The sequence below is a fragment of the Peromyscus leucopus genome, chromosome 16_21 (assembly GCF_004664715.2).
Source record: "Peromyscus leucopus breed LL Stock chromosome 16_21, UCI_PerLeu_2.1, whole genome shotgun sequence".
Classification (NCBI taxonomy): Eukaryota; Metazoa; Chordata; class Mammalia; order Rodentia; family Cricetidae; genus Peromyscus; species Peromyscus leucopus.
In genome coordinates this window covers 33104071-33119933 of record NC_051084.1, presented here as the reverse complement: position 1 = coordinate 33119933, position 15863 = coordinate 33104071, and the positions used below count along the sequence as shown (strand labels likewise).

The following is a 15863-nucleotide window of genomic DNA, read 5'->3' as shown; positions in this document are numbered from 1 at the left end:
GGGAAGCATGTGCACGCCTGCTTTTCTGCTCCCTATTTCTAGTGTGGTACCTAAGAACTTAGCATCGAGACCCTAGACTACAAATTCTATTTGCCTAAGTGCATGGATAATACTTCACAAATACTTTTAAGGTGTTCACTGCTTGTCATTATTAGCTGGCAAAGGCACACTGAAGATATTTTGGTTCTTATTGTCAAAAACAATTTTAGACTGCTAAACAAACACAAAGCATGTATTGTTTTTAATCACTTACAGTTTTCTTAATCACAAAAGATTATTAAAAAATAAAATAACTGGTTACAAGTTAGTTATCTGAAAGCAGAAATGTATTCTATAATGTGCATAACCAAGTATTTGAAAAAAGTCATGATTACAAACATTTGAATGGCAGAGTAATAGCATCCTGAGATACACTTTTTTGTATGTATGCATGAGTATATATTTCTGAATGTGTGCATAAGTGTGTGGATGTGGAGACCAGATGTCAATCTTGGGGTGTCTGTCATTCCTCAGGAGCCATCTACTTTGCTTCTTTTGAGACAGATATTCCCCTTGGATCTGGGGCTCACCAGTTAGGCTGGGTTGGCTACCCAGTGAGTCCAGGGATCTGTTCACCTCCAGGTTCAAACTCAGGTCCTCAGGCTGGTATGACAAGTACTTTACCAACTGAGCTCTTTCCTAGGCCCCTGAGATAGCCTTTATGGCAAAGCAATATACTAGTGTTTTTGTTTGTGGGGATGTCTTGGGGGACAGCATCACAGACTGTAACCTAGGATTGGCTTCCGAATCATAGCAACCTTCCTGCTTTAGCTCCCAAGTGCTGAGACTACAACGTGAGTCACTATACCCAGCAATGTTGGCTATATATATCTTGGTAACTTAGAAAAAAAAGGCAACACATTAGCAGCAGAAACATTTTTAAAATGCTCATACTGTTGCATATTGAATTTATAAGAAAAAAATGGTCCAGACATTTCAGGATAAAAATTTTTATGAAATAGAACTGATTTTTACCTAAAGTTAATATTATTACTACCCTCTTTCAATCTAAAAGTATCATTTATAACTTTTTACTATCTTATAGTAGATAAAACCCAATTATGACATTTCAAATGAAAAAACCTAAAACGTATATCACCATCATTCTAATAAGAGGACAGGGATTAATTTCCATTGGCTTCCTGAGAAAAGAATTTTTAAAAAAGTTTATATCAGTGGTGAATGATTCTAAATTTATAAATCTCAGCCCAAGTATTTTTATTTGGTATTGTATGAAACATCTAGAATCTAGAATTCTTGATTAGGGAATGCAGTTTTCTTTTCTTTTCTCTCTCTCTCTCTTTTTTTTTTTTTTGTTGTTTTTTGAGACAGGGTTTCTCTGTGTGTAGCTTTGGTGCCTGTCCTAGATCTCGCTCTGTAGACCAGGCTGGCCTCAAACTCACAGAGATCTGCCTTGGCTCTGCCTCCCCAGTGCTGGAATTAAAGGCATGCACCACTGCTGCTTGGCGGGAATGCAGTTTTCTAAGGCAAGGCAAGTTAGATTATGTATGAAGCATAAATATTAGCACACAGGTAATATGACCTACACAGTCACTTTTTTTGAAACAATGTTTCAATATGCAGCCTTAGCTGGCCTAGGACTCCCAAGAGATTTGTCCGCCTCTGCATCCAGAATGCAGGGATTAAAGACCAGGGATTAAAGACCAGGGCTGCCATCCCTGGCTCACACCCATTTTCAAAGTATACATTCCTAGCTGTATAATAATTCATTTCATGTCCTATTTGAATACTATATATTTTACATTAAGCTTAAAAGCATAATTGTGTAATATATTTTTAAAATGCTTCATTTTCCCAATATCACAAAGTGTGCAGTATTTTCAAGATAACTGGCATAGTTTTTTTGTTTGTTTTGCTCAAGACTGTAAAAGACATACTAGTAGCTACAGCAACTTTATTAAGAAACTGTACGAAGAAAAAGTTCATACGGAGAACAAAACAGAAAACTAAGCATAGTGATATAATAAAAATTCAAGTCATTCTGAAACACTTCTGCTTCTTAGTAATATGCATGTTCCTTTTACAACACTACCTGGATAAATACACTAAGACTGCATAGGAATTATTTTGGTAGTTTACTTATCTTTCTTATATCCTTCTCCAGTATATGAGTGAGAAATTATTTTCTTATGATATAAAATAAAGTCTGGAGTCTTTTAAAATCTGAGTCATGTAAAAGCTCACTCTTTATAAATCCCAGTCAAAGTATTTATTTTTATTTGGTATTATATAGCACTCCTGATTAGGGAATGCAGCTTTCTAAGGCAAGCAAGGCAAGTTAGATTAGGGATGAAGCACAGGTGTCAGCACACAGGTCATATGATGTGCACAGCCACTTCTCGTCTTTGAGACAAGGTTTCACTGCGCAGCTGTGGCTGGCCTAAGACTGTGGAGGTGAGAGGACGGTTTGTGGAAGTGGGTTCTCTTCCCACACAGACCCAGCGTTGATTTGCAGAGCACAGTGCTTAATGTTGAAGAGTTAAATTTATTGTTTGGAGGACAAGGCTTAATCAAAATTACCCTTTAACATGTTTTTTTTTTTTTTTTAATTTTATTTTCTTTCCTCTTTTTTTTTTTTTAATAGTCCACAGACTGCTAAAGCTAAAGTCTTGATTTCATCTGTGTTTTATATCGGAATAGATATGTTTTCTTTTTAAATCAGAAAAGGGAAGTGAAGAAAAGCATTCTCTCTAATGCTTTGATCCACCTTTAGATAAGGGTGGGTCAAGTTAAGTACTATTGGTTAGAAGACAGAACAAAACAAACCAACCAGAAGTTACTTCCTCCCTAAAGTCTCAGCCAGTTTCTTAAGTCTTTTCTTCAGTTCCAGTGGGAATTTCTCATAGCACTTCTTACAGACTGGCTTCATGTCAAACTCCACAAATTTATTCCTAAAGATAATTATATACAAAAAAGAAATTAGTGGAAATGTATCGAGTGCACACACACACACACACACACGATAATGTGACATAAATTCACTAAACTATATATAAAGACACCAATATAACATACAATATAAAATATCTACATTCACGTCAGTAAAGAACTGTAATTCTAATCTCAGTTCTTTTTTTTTGTTGTTGTTGTTTTTTCAAGACAGGATTTCTCTGTGTAGCTTTGCGCCTTTCCTGGAACTCACTTGGTAGCCTAGGCTGGCCTCGAACTCACAAGAGATCCGACTGTCTCTGCCTCCTGAGTGCTGGGATTAAAGGCGTGCGCCACCAACAGCCCAGCTCTAATCTCAGTTCTTATTATGATAAATGTATAGAATGATTGGTAAGCCGGGCAGTGGTGGTACACGCCTTTAATCCTAGAACTTGGGAGACAGAGGTAGGCAGATCTCTGTGAGTTCAAGGCCAGCCTGGTCTACAAAGAGAGTTCTAGAACAGCAAGGGCTACACAAAGAAACCTGTCTCAAAGAAACCAACAACAACAAAAACAAAAGAAATAAAAAAGAATGATTGTTATCAGTTAAAAAATATACTTATACACCTATATTTAGAACATGAAATGTTTATTAAATCTTACTAAGTGTTCCAGGAAATCTAATGTATATAATATAATTTAGATAAAGTCAATCAAATTTATTTTTAATATTTATTTATGTGTATGAGTATTCTGCTTGCACATGTGTCTGTGTACTACCTCGTGTTCATGGAGGTCAGAAGAGGGTGTTGGATCTCTGGGATTGGAGTTAGAGATGGTTATGAGCTGCCATTGTCTGTGCTTAGAATTGAACCTGGGGGGGCTGGAGAGATGGCTCAGAGGTTAAGAGCACTGACTGCTCTTCCAGAGGTCCTGAGTTCAATTCCCAGCACCCACATGGTGGCTCACAACCATCTGTAATGAGATCTGGCACCCTCTCCTGTATACATAATAAATAAATTAAAAAAAAAAAAAAAAAAAAAAAAAAGCCGGGCAGTGGTGGCGCACGCCTTTAATCCCACCACTCGGGAGGCAGAGGCAGGCAGATCTCTGTGAGTTTGACGCCAGCCTGGTCTCCAAAGCGAGTTCCAGGAAAGGCGCAAAACTACACAGAGAAACCCCGTCTCGAAAAACAAAACAAAACAAAACAAAACAAAAAAAAAAAAAAGAATTGAACCTGGGTCCTCTGAAAGAGCAGCAAGTGCTCTTAACCACTGAGCTGTCTCTTCAGCCCAAGTACAGTCAATCACATTTTAAAGTATGAGGCTAATGCTTTCTTCTTCTCTGCCTCCTACCTGATAGATGGTGGAGACAGTCTCACTCTGGAGCCCAGGCTGGCCTAGAACTCATGGTGAGTTTTCTGTCTCAGCCTCCCCAATGTTGGGATTGGAAGTGTGAACCACCTTGCCTGTCACCAATTCATTTATTCAAACAGTAAGTTTATTTAAAGCAAAGAACTAGTTTTTATAATGTGAGTTTTTATAATGTGAGTGACTTACTGTTTGAAGGTAAAAAGATCTTACTATTTAGTATTTTAAATTAGGCAGCTGTATGGTTTCATTTTTCCTGTACAAATTATTTTCCTTCTATCTCCTAATTTAAAAAATCACCTTAAATTGTTTAAAAAAAAAAAGAGCTTAAATCCTAATAGGTTATTTTAGCTATTGGGACAAAACGGCTGCTATCGTTCTTGAACAGTAAGGTAACAGCACCACCCGTAAGTATTCCTTAAGTGGCAGTTCAATGGAAAACCTGATTCTTCTTTTAAAGCTAGAACAACACACATCTTCATCTCCAATGCACCCACACAGCAATTGCAGGAGCTTCTTATTGTCAATTCCAAGGTCTGTAATTTTGAGTTAGTATATAACTTTGCAACTTGTTCATCTGCTGTGAAGTTATACTTAGGAAGCATTTGTAGACCAAGCCTAGTGGTACACTGTTATGAATGACAATAATTACAAAATGTGCTGAAATCTTAATGCATCTTAAAGCACATTAAATTGAAAACTACTTGTTTTGAGGTAATTTTGTTTGTTTGAGCTCTCTATATAGACCAGGTTGGCCTTGCTTCCTGAGTGCTAGATTAAAGTTGTGTGCCATCACATCTAGCACTGAAGTGATTTTAAAGAACAATGTTAATAGTAAGAATAATTCCTACTTAGATATTTAAAAATATTTTTCTATTTTTTTCTTTTTTTTTCCGAGACAGGGTTTCTCTGTGTAGCTTTGCGCCTTTCCTGGAACTCACTCTGTAGACCAGGCTGGCCTCGAACTCACAGAGATCCGCCTGCCTCTGCCTCCTGAGTGCTGGGACTAAAGGCGTGCGCCACCACCGCTGGCATCTATTTTTTATAGTACTATAATTATATATAGTTCAGGGTGGCCTTGAACTCAAGACAATTCTCCTTTCAGCCTCCCAAGTGCTGGGATGACAGTTGTGGGCCTGGGTTTCCATCTATTTTTCACAGAGAAACTAATTCGGACACCAATTCAAATGTTAAATGTTGCCAAATGGCAAACCAAATATTTGAGGGGCAGTTTAGTTTAAATGGTGGTGAGATGAGGTTTGTATGTACATGCCTGCCTCATCTGTGGGCTCAGTTCAGCTGTTCAGTCACAGTGTGGCAAGGACACCTTTTCTCTGTGATCTTTAAATGGTGCTAGGCTCTTACTCTTTGTTTGTATGGAATATGTTTCAATATTTTACACTTTGCTGAATTACTGAAAGGATTGTTTCATTTTTTTCCCCTCATGGTGTTTGGAACTCTAAAAGAAATTTTGTTATTTCCTTTTGTTAAAGAATTAAAAGGAAGGGGGCTGGAGAGATGGCTCAGAGGTTAAGAGCACTCACTGCTCTTCCAGAGGTCCTGAGTTCAATTCCCAGCAACCACATGGTGGCTCACAACCATCTGTAATGAGATCTGGCACCCTCTCCTGTATAATAAAAAAAAAAAAAGTACTTGGTTGATTTAAAAAAAAAAAAAAGAATTAAAAGGAAATATAAACTTCACACAAGATAACTAGTTAGTCTGTTTAAAGCAGGATTTTTTTTTTTTTTTTTTTTTGAGACAGGATTTCTCTGTGTAGCTCTGGCTGTCCTGAAACTTGCTTTGTAGACCAGGCTGGCCTTGAACTCACAGAGATCTGTCTGCCTCTGCCTCCCCAGTGCTGGAATTAAAGGCGTGCGCCACTGACTGCCTGGCTAAAGCAGGAATATTTAAACTTTTGCCCACAAAATAGCTTTTGTTCTAAGGAAACATTGGGAAAACAGCACAGATGAGGCAGGCATGTGCATGGAAGCCAGTGTTCAGTATGATCTCATTAAGTTTTATACTTGTAATAGGTGAAGGAACCAACTCTACACAGGACAAGTATTTCAATCTCTGATGGCCACAAAAACATGCAAAAAACAAAAGGACAGAAAGACAAGCAGAAAGAAAGGCATCCTGAAGACTGACCACAGGAGCAGCAATGGGAACGGCCTGGAAGGGACAGAACGTTACAGACACACTGGCTTTCTCTTTCTCTGCTTGTCCTTATCCTTTGCTTCTCTCTCCCGTTTGGCAAGCCGCCTCTTAAACTCTTCTGGCATTTTCTCATAACAGTATTTGCAGACTGGCTTTAGATCAATTTCAACAAACTTATCCCTTTGAGTAGAACAAAGAAGAAGGGACAGAACAGAACAGTTAAAGAAGAACATTTACATCAGAGGACTCAGGAGGAAGAAGACGCAGGCAGCAGTCGCTCCCCTTCTTAGAGTCTAAATGGCATCTGAAACCCAGCTTCAGCAGTCACGCTGGGCCTGCCAAGGACTTACTTGAGTGTTAACTTGGTATTGCAGGTGGAACAGGCAAAGCAGCTCACACACCAGGCCTTGTTGAGGGCAGAGACCACTGGGGAAAAAAGAGATCCAGTCACATGGGGCATTTCACTGTGGGAAGAGGGGATTGTTTCCAACCCTGAAGAACAAAGAAAGCTGTTCCCAAGTGCCTTCTTTCTTGAGAGGTTCCTTCATCTTTGATACAGAGTCCTACTCTGTAGCCCAGGCTGGACTGAACTCCTGATCTCCCTACCTTAGCCTCCCTGATTCTGTAATTATATACGTGCATCACCATGCCTGATAAGAGGTCTTTTTTTCTTGCAAAAACACAGTTAAAAAACTCAATGCTATTAATATGCTTCCAACAAATCTATTTTTAAATTATGGCTATTTTTTTTTACTCTTTTGTTTGTTTTTTGAGGCAGGGTCTCACTATGTAGCTCTTGGCCAGCCTGGACTCACTATATGTGGACCAGGCTGGCCTCAAACTCACAGAGATTTGCCTGTGTCTATCTCCTGAGTGCTGGGATTAAAGGCATGTACCACCAAGCCTGGCTTTTTTCACATTATTAAAAAAATAGGCAGGTGGTGGTGGTGCTCGCCTTTAATCCCAGCACTCGGGAGGCAGAGCCAGGCAGATCTGAGTTTGAGGCCAGCCTGGTCTACTGAGCGAGTTCCAGGACAGGCTCCAAAAGCTACACAGAGAAACCCTGGCTTGAAAAACCCGAACGTTTCAATGTAAGCAAGAGTATTTCTATCTTTCAATTTTCTTCTTTTCCGCACTTGTCTTTGTGTATGGGTACATGTATGTATCTATGTGACGAGAAGCCGGAGACTGGTACGGGAATTTTCTTTGACCACTCTCAATCTTATTAATCGAGGAAAGGTCTCTTAGTTGAACTCAGAGCAGCCACTACAGCTAGTCGGGTTGGCGGCTTGCTCTGGGGAGCTCTGCCTCACTGGAAAGACAGGCAGGCGGCACTGAGCAGGCAGCATTTACAGTGCAAGGCCAGAGCTCTGGCCCTCATGTTACACAAGCACTTACCCTCTGAGCTACCTCCCTAGCCCTGTCTTGCCCTTTTTAGATATTAATTTTTCTTTACCTACAAATCGGAGACACCAATTACGATTCCTTCTCAGCACTGTGGGCAGTAGCCAGCCTGTCTCACGTTGCTCAGATGAGCTTTTCTGACAAGGCTTGAAGACCAACAGCTCTTTGCTGTGTTTCTGTCTCTACTGCTGTTGGTCCACTGAAGAAATAGGAATTAGATACAACATTTCTTCCAACTCCAGACTTTATCTGACTGTGAGGGAGTTCTTTCAAAGGTGACACTAAGAATGTAACTTCCCTTGTCTTTTCAAGTGTCTCCCGCAGTTAAGTTGATTTGTTACGGCCCTAAAGACGGTTCCTGGACTAACCTTGCTACTAACTGCAGTCTTCCCAAAGCATTTCCTGATTAGGTGATGTCTGCTGAGAACCATAAAGCATGTTGTAAACAGTGTTGTTTAGAACTGTCAGGAAATTTCTGGCAGGGTTGGTTAGTGACCATTAGCAAACACAGCTGCTTTCCCACGTTGTAGCCAATCTGTCCTGCCTGGTTAGTGTGTTCACTAAGTCCTGTTGACTCGGTACACAGCTCACAGCAGCTGTGCTGCCTGGTTAGTCTGTTCACTAAGTCCTGTTGACTCGGTACACAGCTCACAGCAGCTGTCCTGCCTGGTTAGTCTGTTCACTAAGTCCTAGTGACTCGGTACACACAGCAGCTGTCCTGCCTGGTTAGCCCATCGCTCCTCTGTGGAGCACCTGAGAAGCACACGAAGAGGAAATAAGGGATAACGACCACATCGCGGCCATCGAAGCGGCCAGCGCCTTTCACTTTCCATACCACAAGTGTCCTTCTGCTGAAGCGGTCTCATCCACCCCAGATACATACCGTCCCCTTCTATGACTCGGTTGCAGTGGAAACAGACATCACCAAAGAGCTGAGGACGAAGACAAGAGACAAGCAGTGAGAGCTCGAGGTGTGCTGGAATTCAGTTCTTTACAGTATTTCTATGATCTCTGTCCTTTCTGTTTACCACCGAAAAACAAGAAGCTGGCAACTCAAGTTTAGAATTTATCCTTTCTAGAGGAAATTAGTAATCCATTAGTTACAATGAAAATCGTTCACTTTTCATCACTTTAACATTTCCTGGTGACAATCTGAGCACCAAAATAATTAAAAAAAAAAAAAAAAAAAAACCCAAGTCCTTCCAGATAAGAAATGGACAGACAAGCGACCCTTATGCCCAGGAGGGAGGATGGCGGCTGTTCAAGCAGAGTGCCGACAGCCAACTGAGGATTGAGGAGGGCATTAAACCAGGTAACTATCATTTCCACGCAGAACAGCAGCATTATTGCACGTCAGCAAATCTCAGCGGGAGGACATTTACACAGTCAGAAAGGGACTGTTCACAGGTTGCCATTGGATATAAGGGAAGGGGGAAACAGCAATTCACAGTGCAGATATAGCCAACCCAAGCCTGCATGGGCACCAAGGGAGGAGCAATGAACACAGAGGAGAGGCTGAGAAGACATGCCACTACCTGTTCAGTATTCTAGCCAAAACCCGACTCCTCACTGAGGAGGAGCTAGGACAGTTGATGGCTTCTGGGGGAAGGAGAGTCAACCTTCCTTCAGAGTAGAGCTCCTGACCCACTCCAGATGGCTCAGTGGTTACGAGCACTGACTGCTCTTCTAAAGGTCCCAGGTTCAATCCCCAGCAACCACATGGTGGCTCACAACCATCTATAGTGGGATCTAATGGCCTCTTCTGTCATGCAGGCATACATGCAAGTAGAGCATTCATAAACATACATAAACAAATAAATCTTTGAAAAAAAAAAGTGTAGCTCCTGTAAACTGACCATGCTCCAGTGCATATAGCCCCATACCCAGATGTAAATGGGAGCACAAACTGGAGTAGATGGGTTATTTAAAAAAAACAAAAACAAAAACAAAACTGGAGGCTTATAAGAAGGTAGGGTGGGGCTGGAGAGATGGCTCAGAGGTTAAGAGCATTGACTGCTCTTCCAGAGGTTCTGAGTTCAATTCCCAGCAACCACGTGGTGGCTCACAACCACCTATAATGAGATCTGGTGATCTGGTGACCTCTTTTGGCCTGCAGGAAGAACACTGTATACATACTAAGTAAATAAATCTTAAGAAAAAAAAAAAAGAAGGTAGGGTGTAGGAAGGTCAGGTAAGTCCGGGAGGAGTTAGAGTGAGATAGGAGTGAACATGATTAAAACACACTGTGTGAATTCTCAAAGAACTACTACAAATATTTTTTAAAAACCTATTCATGGGCTGCAGAGGCATCTCAGTAGTTAAGAGCACTGGCTGCTCTTCCAGAGGACCCAGGCTCAATTCCTAGCATCCATGTAGTAGCTTACAACTATTTATAACTTCAGTCCCAGAGGATCCAATGCCCTTTTCTGGCCTCCACAGACACTGCACACATAGGGTGAACAGACATACATTTGGGCAAACACATAAAATGAAAAAAAAAAAAAAAAAACTCAAAACAAAAACAACAAAAAGAACTATGGACTGAAATGCACATACATAACTAACTGTACATGAAGATATGTGTATTGATATAATGGTCTATTTTTATATAGTAAAATCAAATGCATCCAGGGGAAGCAAATGTAGATTATGGGTAAAGGTAGATATATAGATATTATTTGTATGTTATTTACGAAGTATTCCAAGACTCAATGATTTAAAATACATCTCTGTGGACCAATGTACATTTTCCAAGAGTTTTTTCTACAGCTGAAACATTGATGAGTTTCAATCTGCATGTATCAAATATCTAGTAAGTACAATCATTACCTGATTATAGTGAGTTTCACAATAAGCCAAGCCCTTCCTCTCATAATGGCGATGTCCAAGAAATGGCTTTTCACATTTTGCACAAACAAAATGCTGGAAAAACATTGAATAGATTATTTTTGAGATGCTGTGATTTAATTTATCTAACAAAGTAACCTCAAAGTTAACTAATTCTTAGAAAAGATAGTAAGATCAATAACCAGATTCCCCCCTTTTTTGGGGGTGATAGTGCCTCACTATGTAGATCTGAGAGCTCTGTCAGATGTAAAATTGGCTGTGTAGACCAGGGTGGCCTGGAATTCACAGATATCCATCTGCCTCTGCTTCCTGAATGCTGGGTTTAAAGGTGTGTGCCGCCATACCTGGCAAGACCAGCTACGTTTATGGTTTCAATTCTTGTGTCTATGAGGCTCTAATGGGTTACCTTAGCCAGCGGGTGGCTGCACACGCCTTTAACCCCAGCACTGGGGAAGGCAGAGGCAGGTGGATCAACTCTGTGAGTTGAAGGTCAACCTGGTCTACATAGTGAGTTCCAGGAAAGCCAGGGCTACACAGAGAAATCTTGTCTTGAAAAACCAAAAAGATAACTGCTCAGCAGTTGGAAGCACCTGCAGCTCTGGATTAGGATGTGGGTTTGGTTTCCAGCACCAGTACGGCAACTTATGACTGTCCATAACTCCAGTTCCGGGGATCTGATGGCCTTGTCTGACCTTTACAGGCACCACACACACACATGCAGGGAAAACACTCATACACATACAATCAAATCATCTTAAAAATACAAACTATTAAATAAGACATATGGAAGGAGATGGGCATCCCAGTGTATTTGTAACTGAGAATAACTAATTGTTACAACTGTGACACTTGTCCTCAAGAAGGAATTAGGAACAAAGTATACACCCTGCAGTATGTTGTCATGTTAAACATTCTAGATTTTTTTAAAATTTTTATTAAGTTGTGCTGGTTAGCTTTGGTCAACTTGATACAAACTAGTCTGTAACTCTAGGTGTTGCCTCCACCAGATTGGCCTGTGGACATGTCTGTGGGGTATTTTCTTGCTTGCTAATAGGTGTGGGTGGGCCCAGCCCACTGTGGGAGGTGCCGTCCCTGGGTGGGTTAACCTGGGCTGTGTAAGAAAGGTGGCTAACTGACAATGAGCCTGGGAGGGAGCCAATGAGCAGTGTTTCTCCTTGGTCTCGGCTCCAGTTCCCATCCAGGATCTGACTCGAATTCCCAACTTGGCTTCGCTTCACGATGGAAATAACCTGTAATCCATGATAAACCCTTTCTTCTCCCAAGCTGCCTTTGGCCAGTTGTTGTTGTTTGGTTTTGTTTTGTTTTTGAGACAGGGTCTCTCTATGTAGTCCTGGTTGAGCTGGATCTTATGATCTAGCCTGGGACTCATGGAGAGGCTCCTGGTTCTGCTCCCAAGTGCTGGGATTAAAGGAGTGAGCCACCACACTTGGCTTGGTCAGTTTTTTGTTTGTTTGTTTTTTAAATCACAGTGATAGACTGTTTTGAAAAACATGCCAACATTTAGTCTTTAAATTGTTCTTATCTTGCTACCATACCTGAGGAATAGAAACTGAAAGTACTGGCTATCTTTGGCCAAGGTGTACTTACCTCCACATGCCATTGCTTGCCCATGGCATTCACTACTCGCCCTTCAATGGGCCTCCGACAAGCACCACAGATAGGGACCCCCATCTTATCATGACATGGCAGACAGTACAGCTCCCCTTTCAGCTCCCGGGCATCAGCAGTTAGCTCCTTCCTGTCCACCAAAAGACATTCAACTAAATACTACTGTACAGCTGAACAGGTACCTAACAGAGGTAGCAGAAATTTTATAAGATTTTAAAAGATAAAATCATATCAAGCCCTGACAACTTCTATGTTCCCCTCATAAACCGGAATTAAGGGACTTGTCTGGGTTTCAGGTTGTTACCAGTATCTTGTATTAATGGTGAGATACAAGGAAAGGTCAGACACACGCCACTCAGTCCTGTTTATCATTGCTGTCCCACAGTAACATATTACATTTCAGTCCATTTGTCTTCCTTAAAACTCACAGTGCTGGGTCCAGGAATAGTAGTCCACATTTGCAATCCCAACACTTGGGAGGCCGAGGAAGAAGGATTGTGAGTTTGCAGACAGCCTGGGATACACAGGTGCGCATTATTATAAAGTATAAATTACACTGAGTGAGGGGCACAGTAGGCCCCTCCCTTAGCTGAGGAGCTCTTGGCAGTCAATGGCTATTGACAGAAGGGGAATCATTTGCCTTCAGGGGTGTAGCCACTGGTAAGGCGTCCATGATCCAGGAAATAACTCCACAGCCATGTACTTGCAAGCAACCCTAATTAAACTCAGTGGACTATAAAAAAAAAAAAAAAAAAAAAGATAAAAGAGAATGGGTGTGACTTTCATTAAAACATGTTATATACACCTATGGAATTGTCAAAGAATAAACTATTAAGACAAAAAATAATAAGAAAAGATAAATTTTATTGGTAAATCATCATGGGACTTAAAATTTTTTATGTGCATAGGTACTTCGTATGTATGCCTGTGCATTAAATGCGTGCCTGGTGCCTGAGAAGGCCAGAAGAGAGCTTTAGATGGCCTGGAACTAAAGTTACAGAGGGTTGCATATTGCCATGTGGGTGTTAGGAATTGCGCCTGGGTGCCCTGGAAGAGGAGCCAGTGCTCTTAACTACTGAGCCATCTCTCCAGCTCTATCATGTGCTACTTAAGCTTACTAAAAAGTTGGCTGTGGATGTGGGGTAGACTCCTTATCCCAGAGTCCAGCATATTTAATTCAAGTATCCTTCAAGACTCCCTGTTCTGGGGCAGGGTGGCCCTCAGGTGCTACAGAAGGGAGGAAGGACAGCAAACAACCAAGGATTTTAAAAGACTCGAGCCTTGAGAATAATGGATGATGAACCATTTCCAACAGAGGTTCCCATGGTTCAGCCACTAGTATAAGCATGCCTGTGGTGGGAATGGGAAGCCAGAAGCTCATCCACGCAGAGATCATCTGCTCTGTCTAGAAATCTCTCAATTGAGAACTCAAACGAGAGTTGGAGAGATGGCTCAGTGGTTAAGGTACTGGTTGCAGAGGACCTGGGTTCAATTCCAGCATCCATGTGGTAGATGACAACCATTTTTAATTCTAGTTCCAGAAGATGTAATTCCCCGTCATGACTTCCATGGACACCAGGCACATATGCAGTGCACCTACTTCATGCAAGCAAAACATCAAGACAGATAAAAAATAACTCAAACATGACTGTTTCAGCAGTCTACTCATTTCTGCTGGATAATGTAAGTGCCTAATTTGATGACACTATTTATACCTGCACTCTCAACTAGGCTACTCTAGTAATTTCTGTTGGATGTTTTAAGCACCTGATTTGGTGATAACATGTTACCTGTGCTTCTTATGTGAGGTCTGCTAATTGTTCTTTTACTTTGCTTCCTACCTGGTTATAAACTCACTTATTCAACACTGAATAACCAGCTATCACAGATCATTATCGGAAGAGTAGAGCCTTTATATAATGCTCTTGGTCCCTCTATGGTCTAACACTAAAAGTGGGAGAACTAAGGGTTTAACTCCATGCACACCATTTGCCTAGCACACACAAGACTACAGGTGTACACATGTACACACACACACACACACACACACACACACACCAAATAAAATAAAATGAAAGCTTGAAGAAGACAAGTGAACTGGTCTGTTGCAGTAATAGAAATATAGGTAACTTTGATCCTTCACTACTGTTTTGCACAATGTCAAGAAAAATACTGTAATACCCGCAGTTGGCACAGTTGAAGTGGTCTGGATGGTAAGGGTCATTCTTGAAGATCAGAGGCTGTTCATCAATGATGGCATGGCATTTCTGACAGATGTATTTCCCAAGGCCTCTGGCCTTTTCACGATTATGACATGGACGACACAGGTGTCTATACAGGGCCAAAATGGAAATTTAAAATCTTAAGTTCTTTTTAATCATTAGAAATAAACTTCTCATATCTCCGAGCACAAATTAGAGAAACCATTTTTTAGAAAATTATTTCCACCTTTCTGGCGGTGACAACCTCCCTATGAGAACATGCCTCTCGCAAAGGATCTCCTTCATCCCTCTCCAGAAGAGGAAAAGAGGAAACACAAGAAAAAGCGCCTGGTGCAGAGTCCCAATTCTTACTTTACGGATGTGAAATGCCCAGGATGCTGTAAGACCACCACGGTCTTTAGCCATGCACAGGCGGTAGCCTTGTGTGTTGGCTGCTCCACTGCCTCTGTCAGCCCACAGGCAGAAAAGCAAGGCGGACAGAAGGATGCTCCTTCAGGAGGAAGCAGCACTAAAAAGCACCTGATTCAAGATGAGTGCGAACCATCCCAATAAAACACATTTTAGATTAAAAAAGAAGAAGAAGAAAACCATCTCCTGTGCTTAGTAGAGCAGACTCAAAGTGCAGGAAAAATCTGTTCCACTAATAACCCACAGATGAGCATGGACTTCACCAATGCCCATATCTTATTGGCAGAATAGGAGGCATGCAGGAACAGACCCCGTGACTAAGCTCTGGGGCCATTTCCCAGGGTACTAAGCAAGTCAGTGCATGGTTAGTTCTACATTCTCATCCCTAGAGCAGTACCTCATACTCCATAGGGAAAATGCAGGAGTCTTGAACAATCCCATTGGCCACCCACATCCAGCAAGGATGGCAAAGTCCTACCTGCCAGCATTCTTGACAAACCCTATGTCTGCCAGCACTTCCTGGCAGAGGTCACATCGAAAGCATTCAGGATGCCAGCTGTTGTTCATGGCTTTAATAACCCGACCAATGATGAATTCACCTATGGGAAAGGAAAGTACGGAGAATGCATGAGACGTCTTATTTACTATAGACAGAAGGGGCGAGTGTTCAAGGAGGGCTTACTAGGGACCGACTAGTGCTCCTCAATGCTAAGCCACTGCTTTCCCTGGGTTACAGCCAGCTCCAGCCCTCTGATTCTTCCCTTTTAATTTCTGACACAGGGCCTCAAGTGAATTGTTCAGGCTGCCCTTAAACTTGAAATCCTCCTGCCTCAGCTTCCCATGTATCTAGGATTACAGGTCTGTATTACCAGCCTAATTTAAAGAAGACCTTTTA

The 15863-nt window shown here is 41.4% G+C and overlaps 1 protein-coding gene and 1 pseudogene across 9 annotated transcripts in view; one reads left to right on the top strand and one right to left on the bottom strand.

Annotated features, from left to right (window-relative positions):
- Positions 1–2626: 2626 nt before the first annotated feature.
- Lims1 (LIM zinc finger domain containing 1) overlaps positions 2627–15863 on the bottom strand; it is a 106811-nt gene continuing 93574 nt past the window's right edge. For 5 of the 9 annotated variants that reach the window (XM_028892462.2, XM_028892463.2, XM_037199909.1 and 2 more), the window contains exons 4-11: positions 15447–15567; positions 14520–14669; positions 12318–12468; positions 10692–10784; positions 8746–8794; positions 6809–6884; positions 6450–6638; positions 2864–2951 (exon numbers count right to left, since the gene is read on the bottom strand). In XM_028892462.2, coding sequence (XP_028748295.1) covers positions 6491–6638; positions 6809–6884; positions 8746–8794; positions 10692–10784; positions 12318–12468; positions 14520–14669; positions 15447–15567 — 788 coding nt within the window. In that variant the 3' untranslated portion in view covers positions 2864–2951; positions 6450–6490. Of the gene's footprint in view, positions 2952–6448; positions 6639–6808; positions 6885–8745; positions 8795–10691; positions 10785–12317; positions 12469–14519; positions 14670–15446; positions 15568–15863 lie in introns of those variants that run through there. The other 4 variants (XM_037199907.1, XM_028892466.2, XM_028892461.2 and 1 more) reach the window with 2 other exon arrangements.
- LOC114708905 lies at positions 14752–15462 on the top strand (annotated as a pseudogene).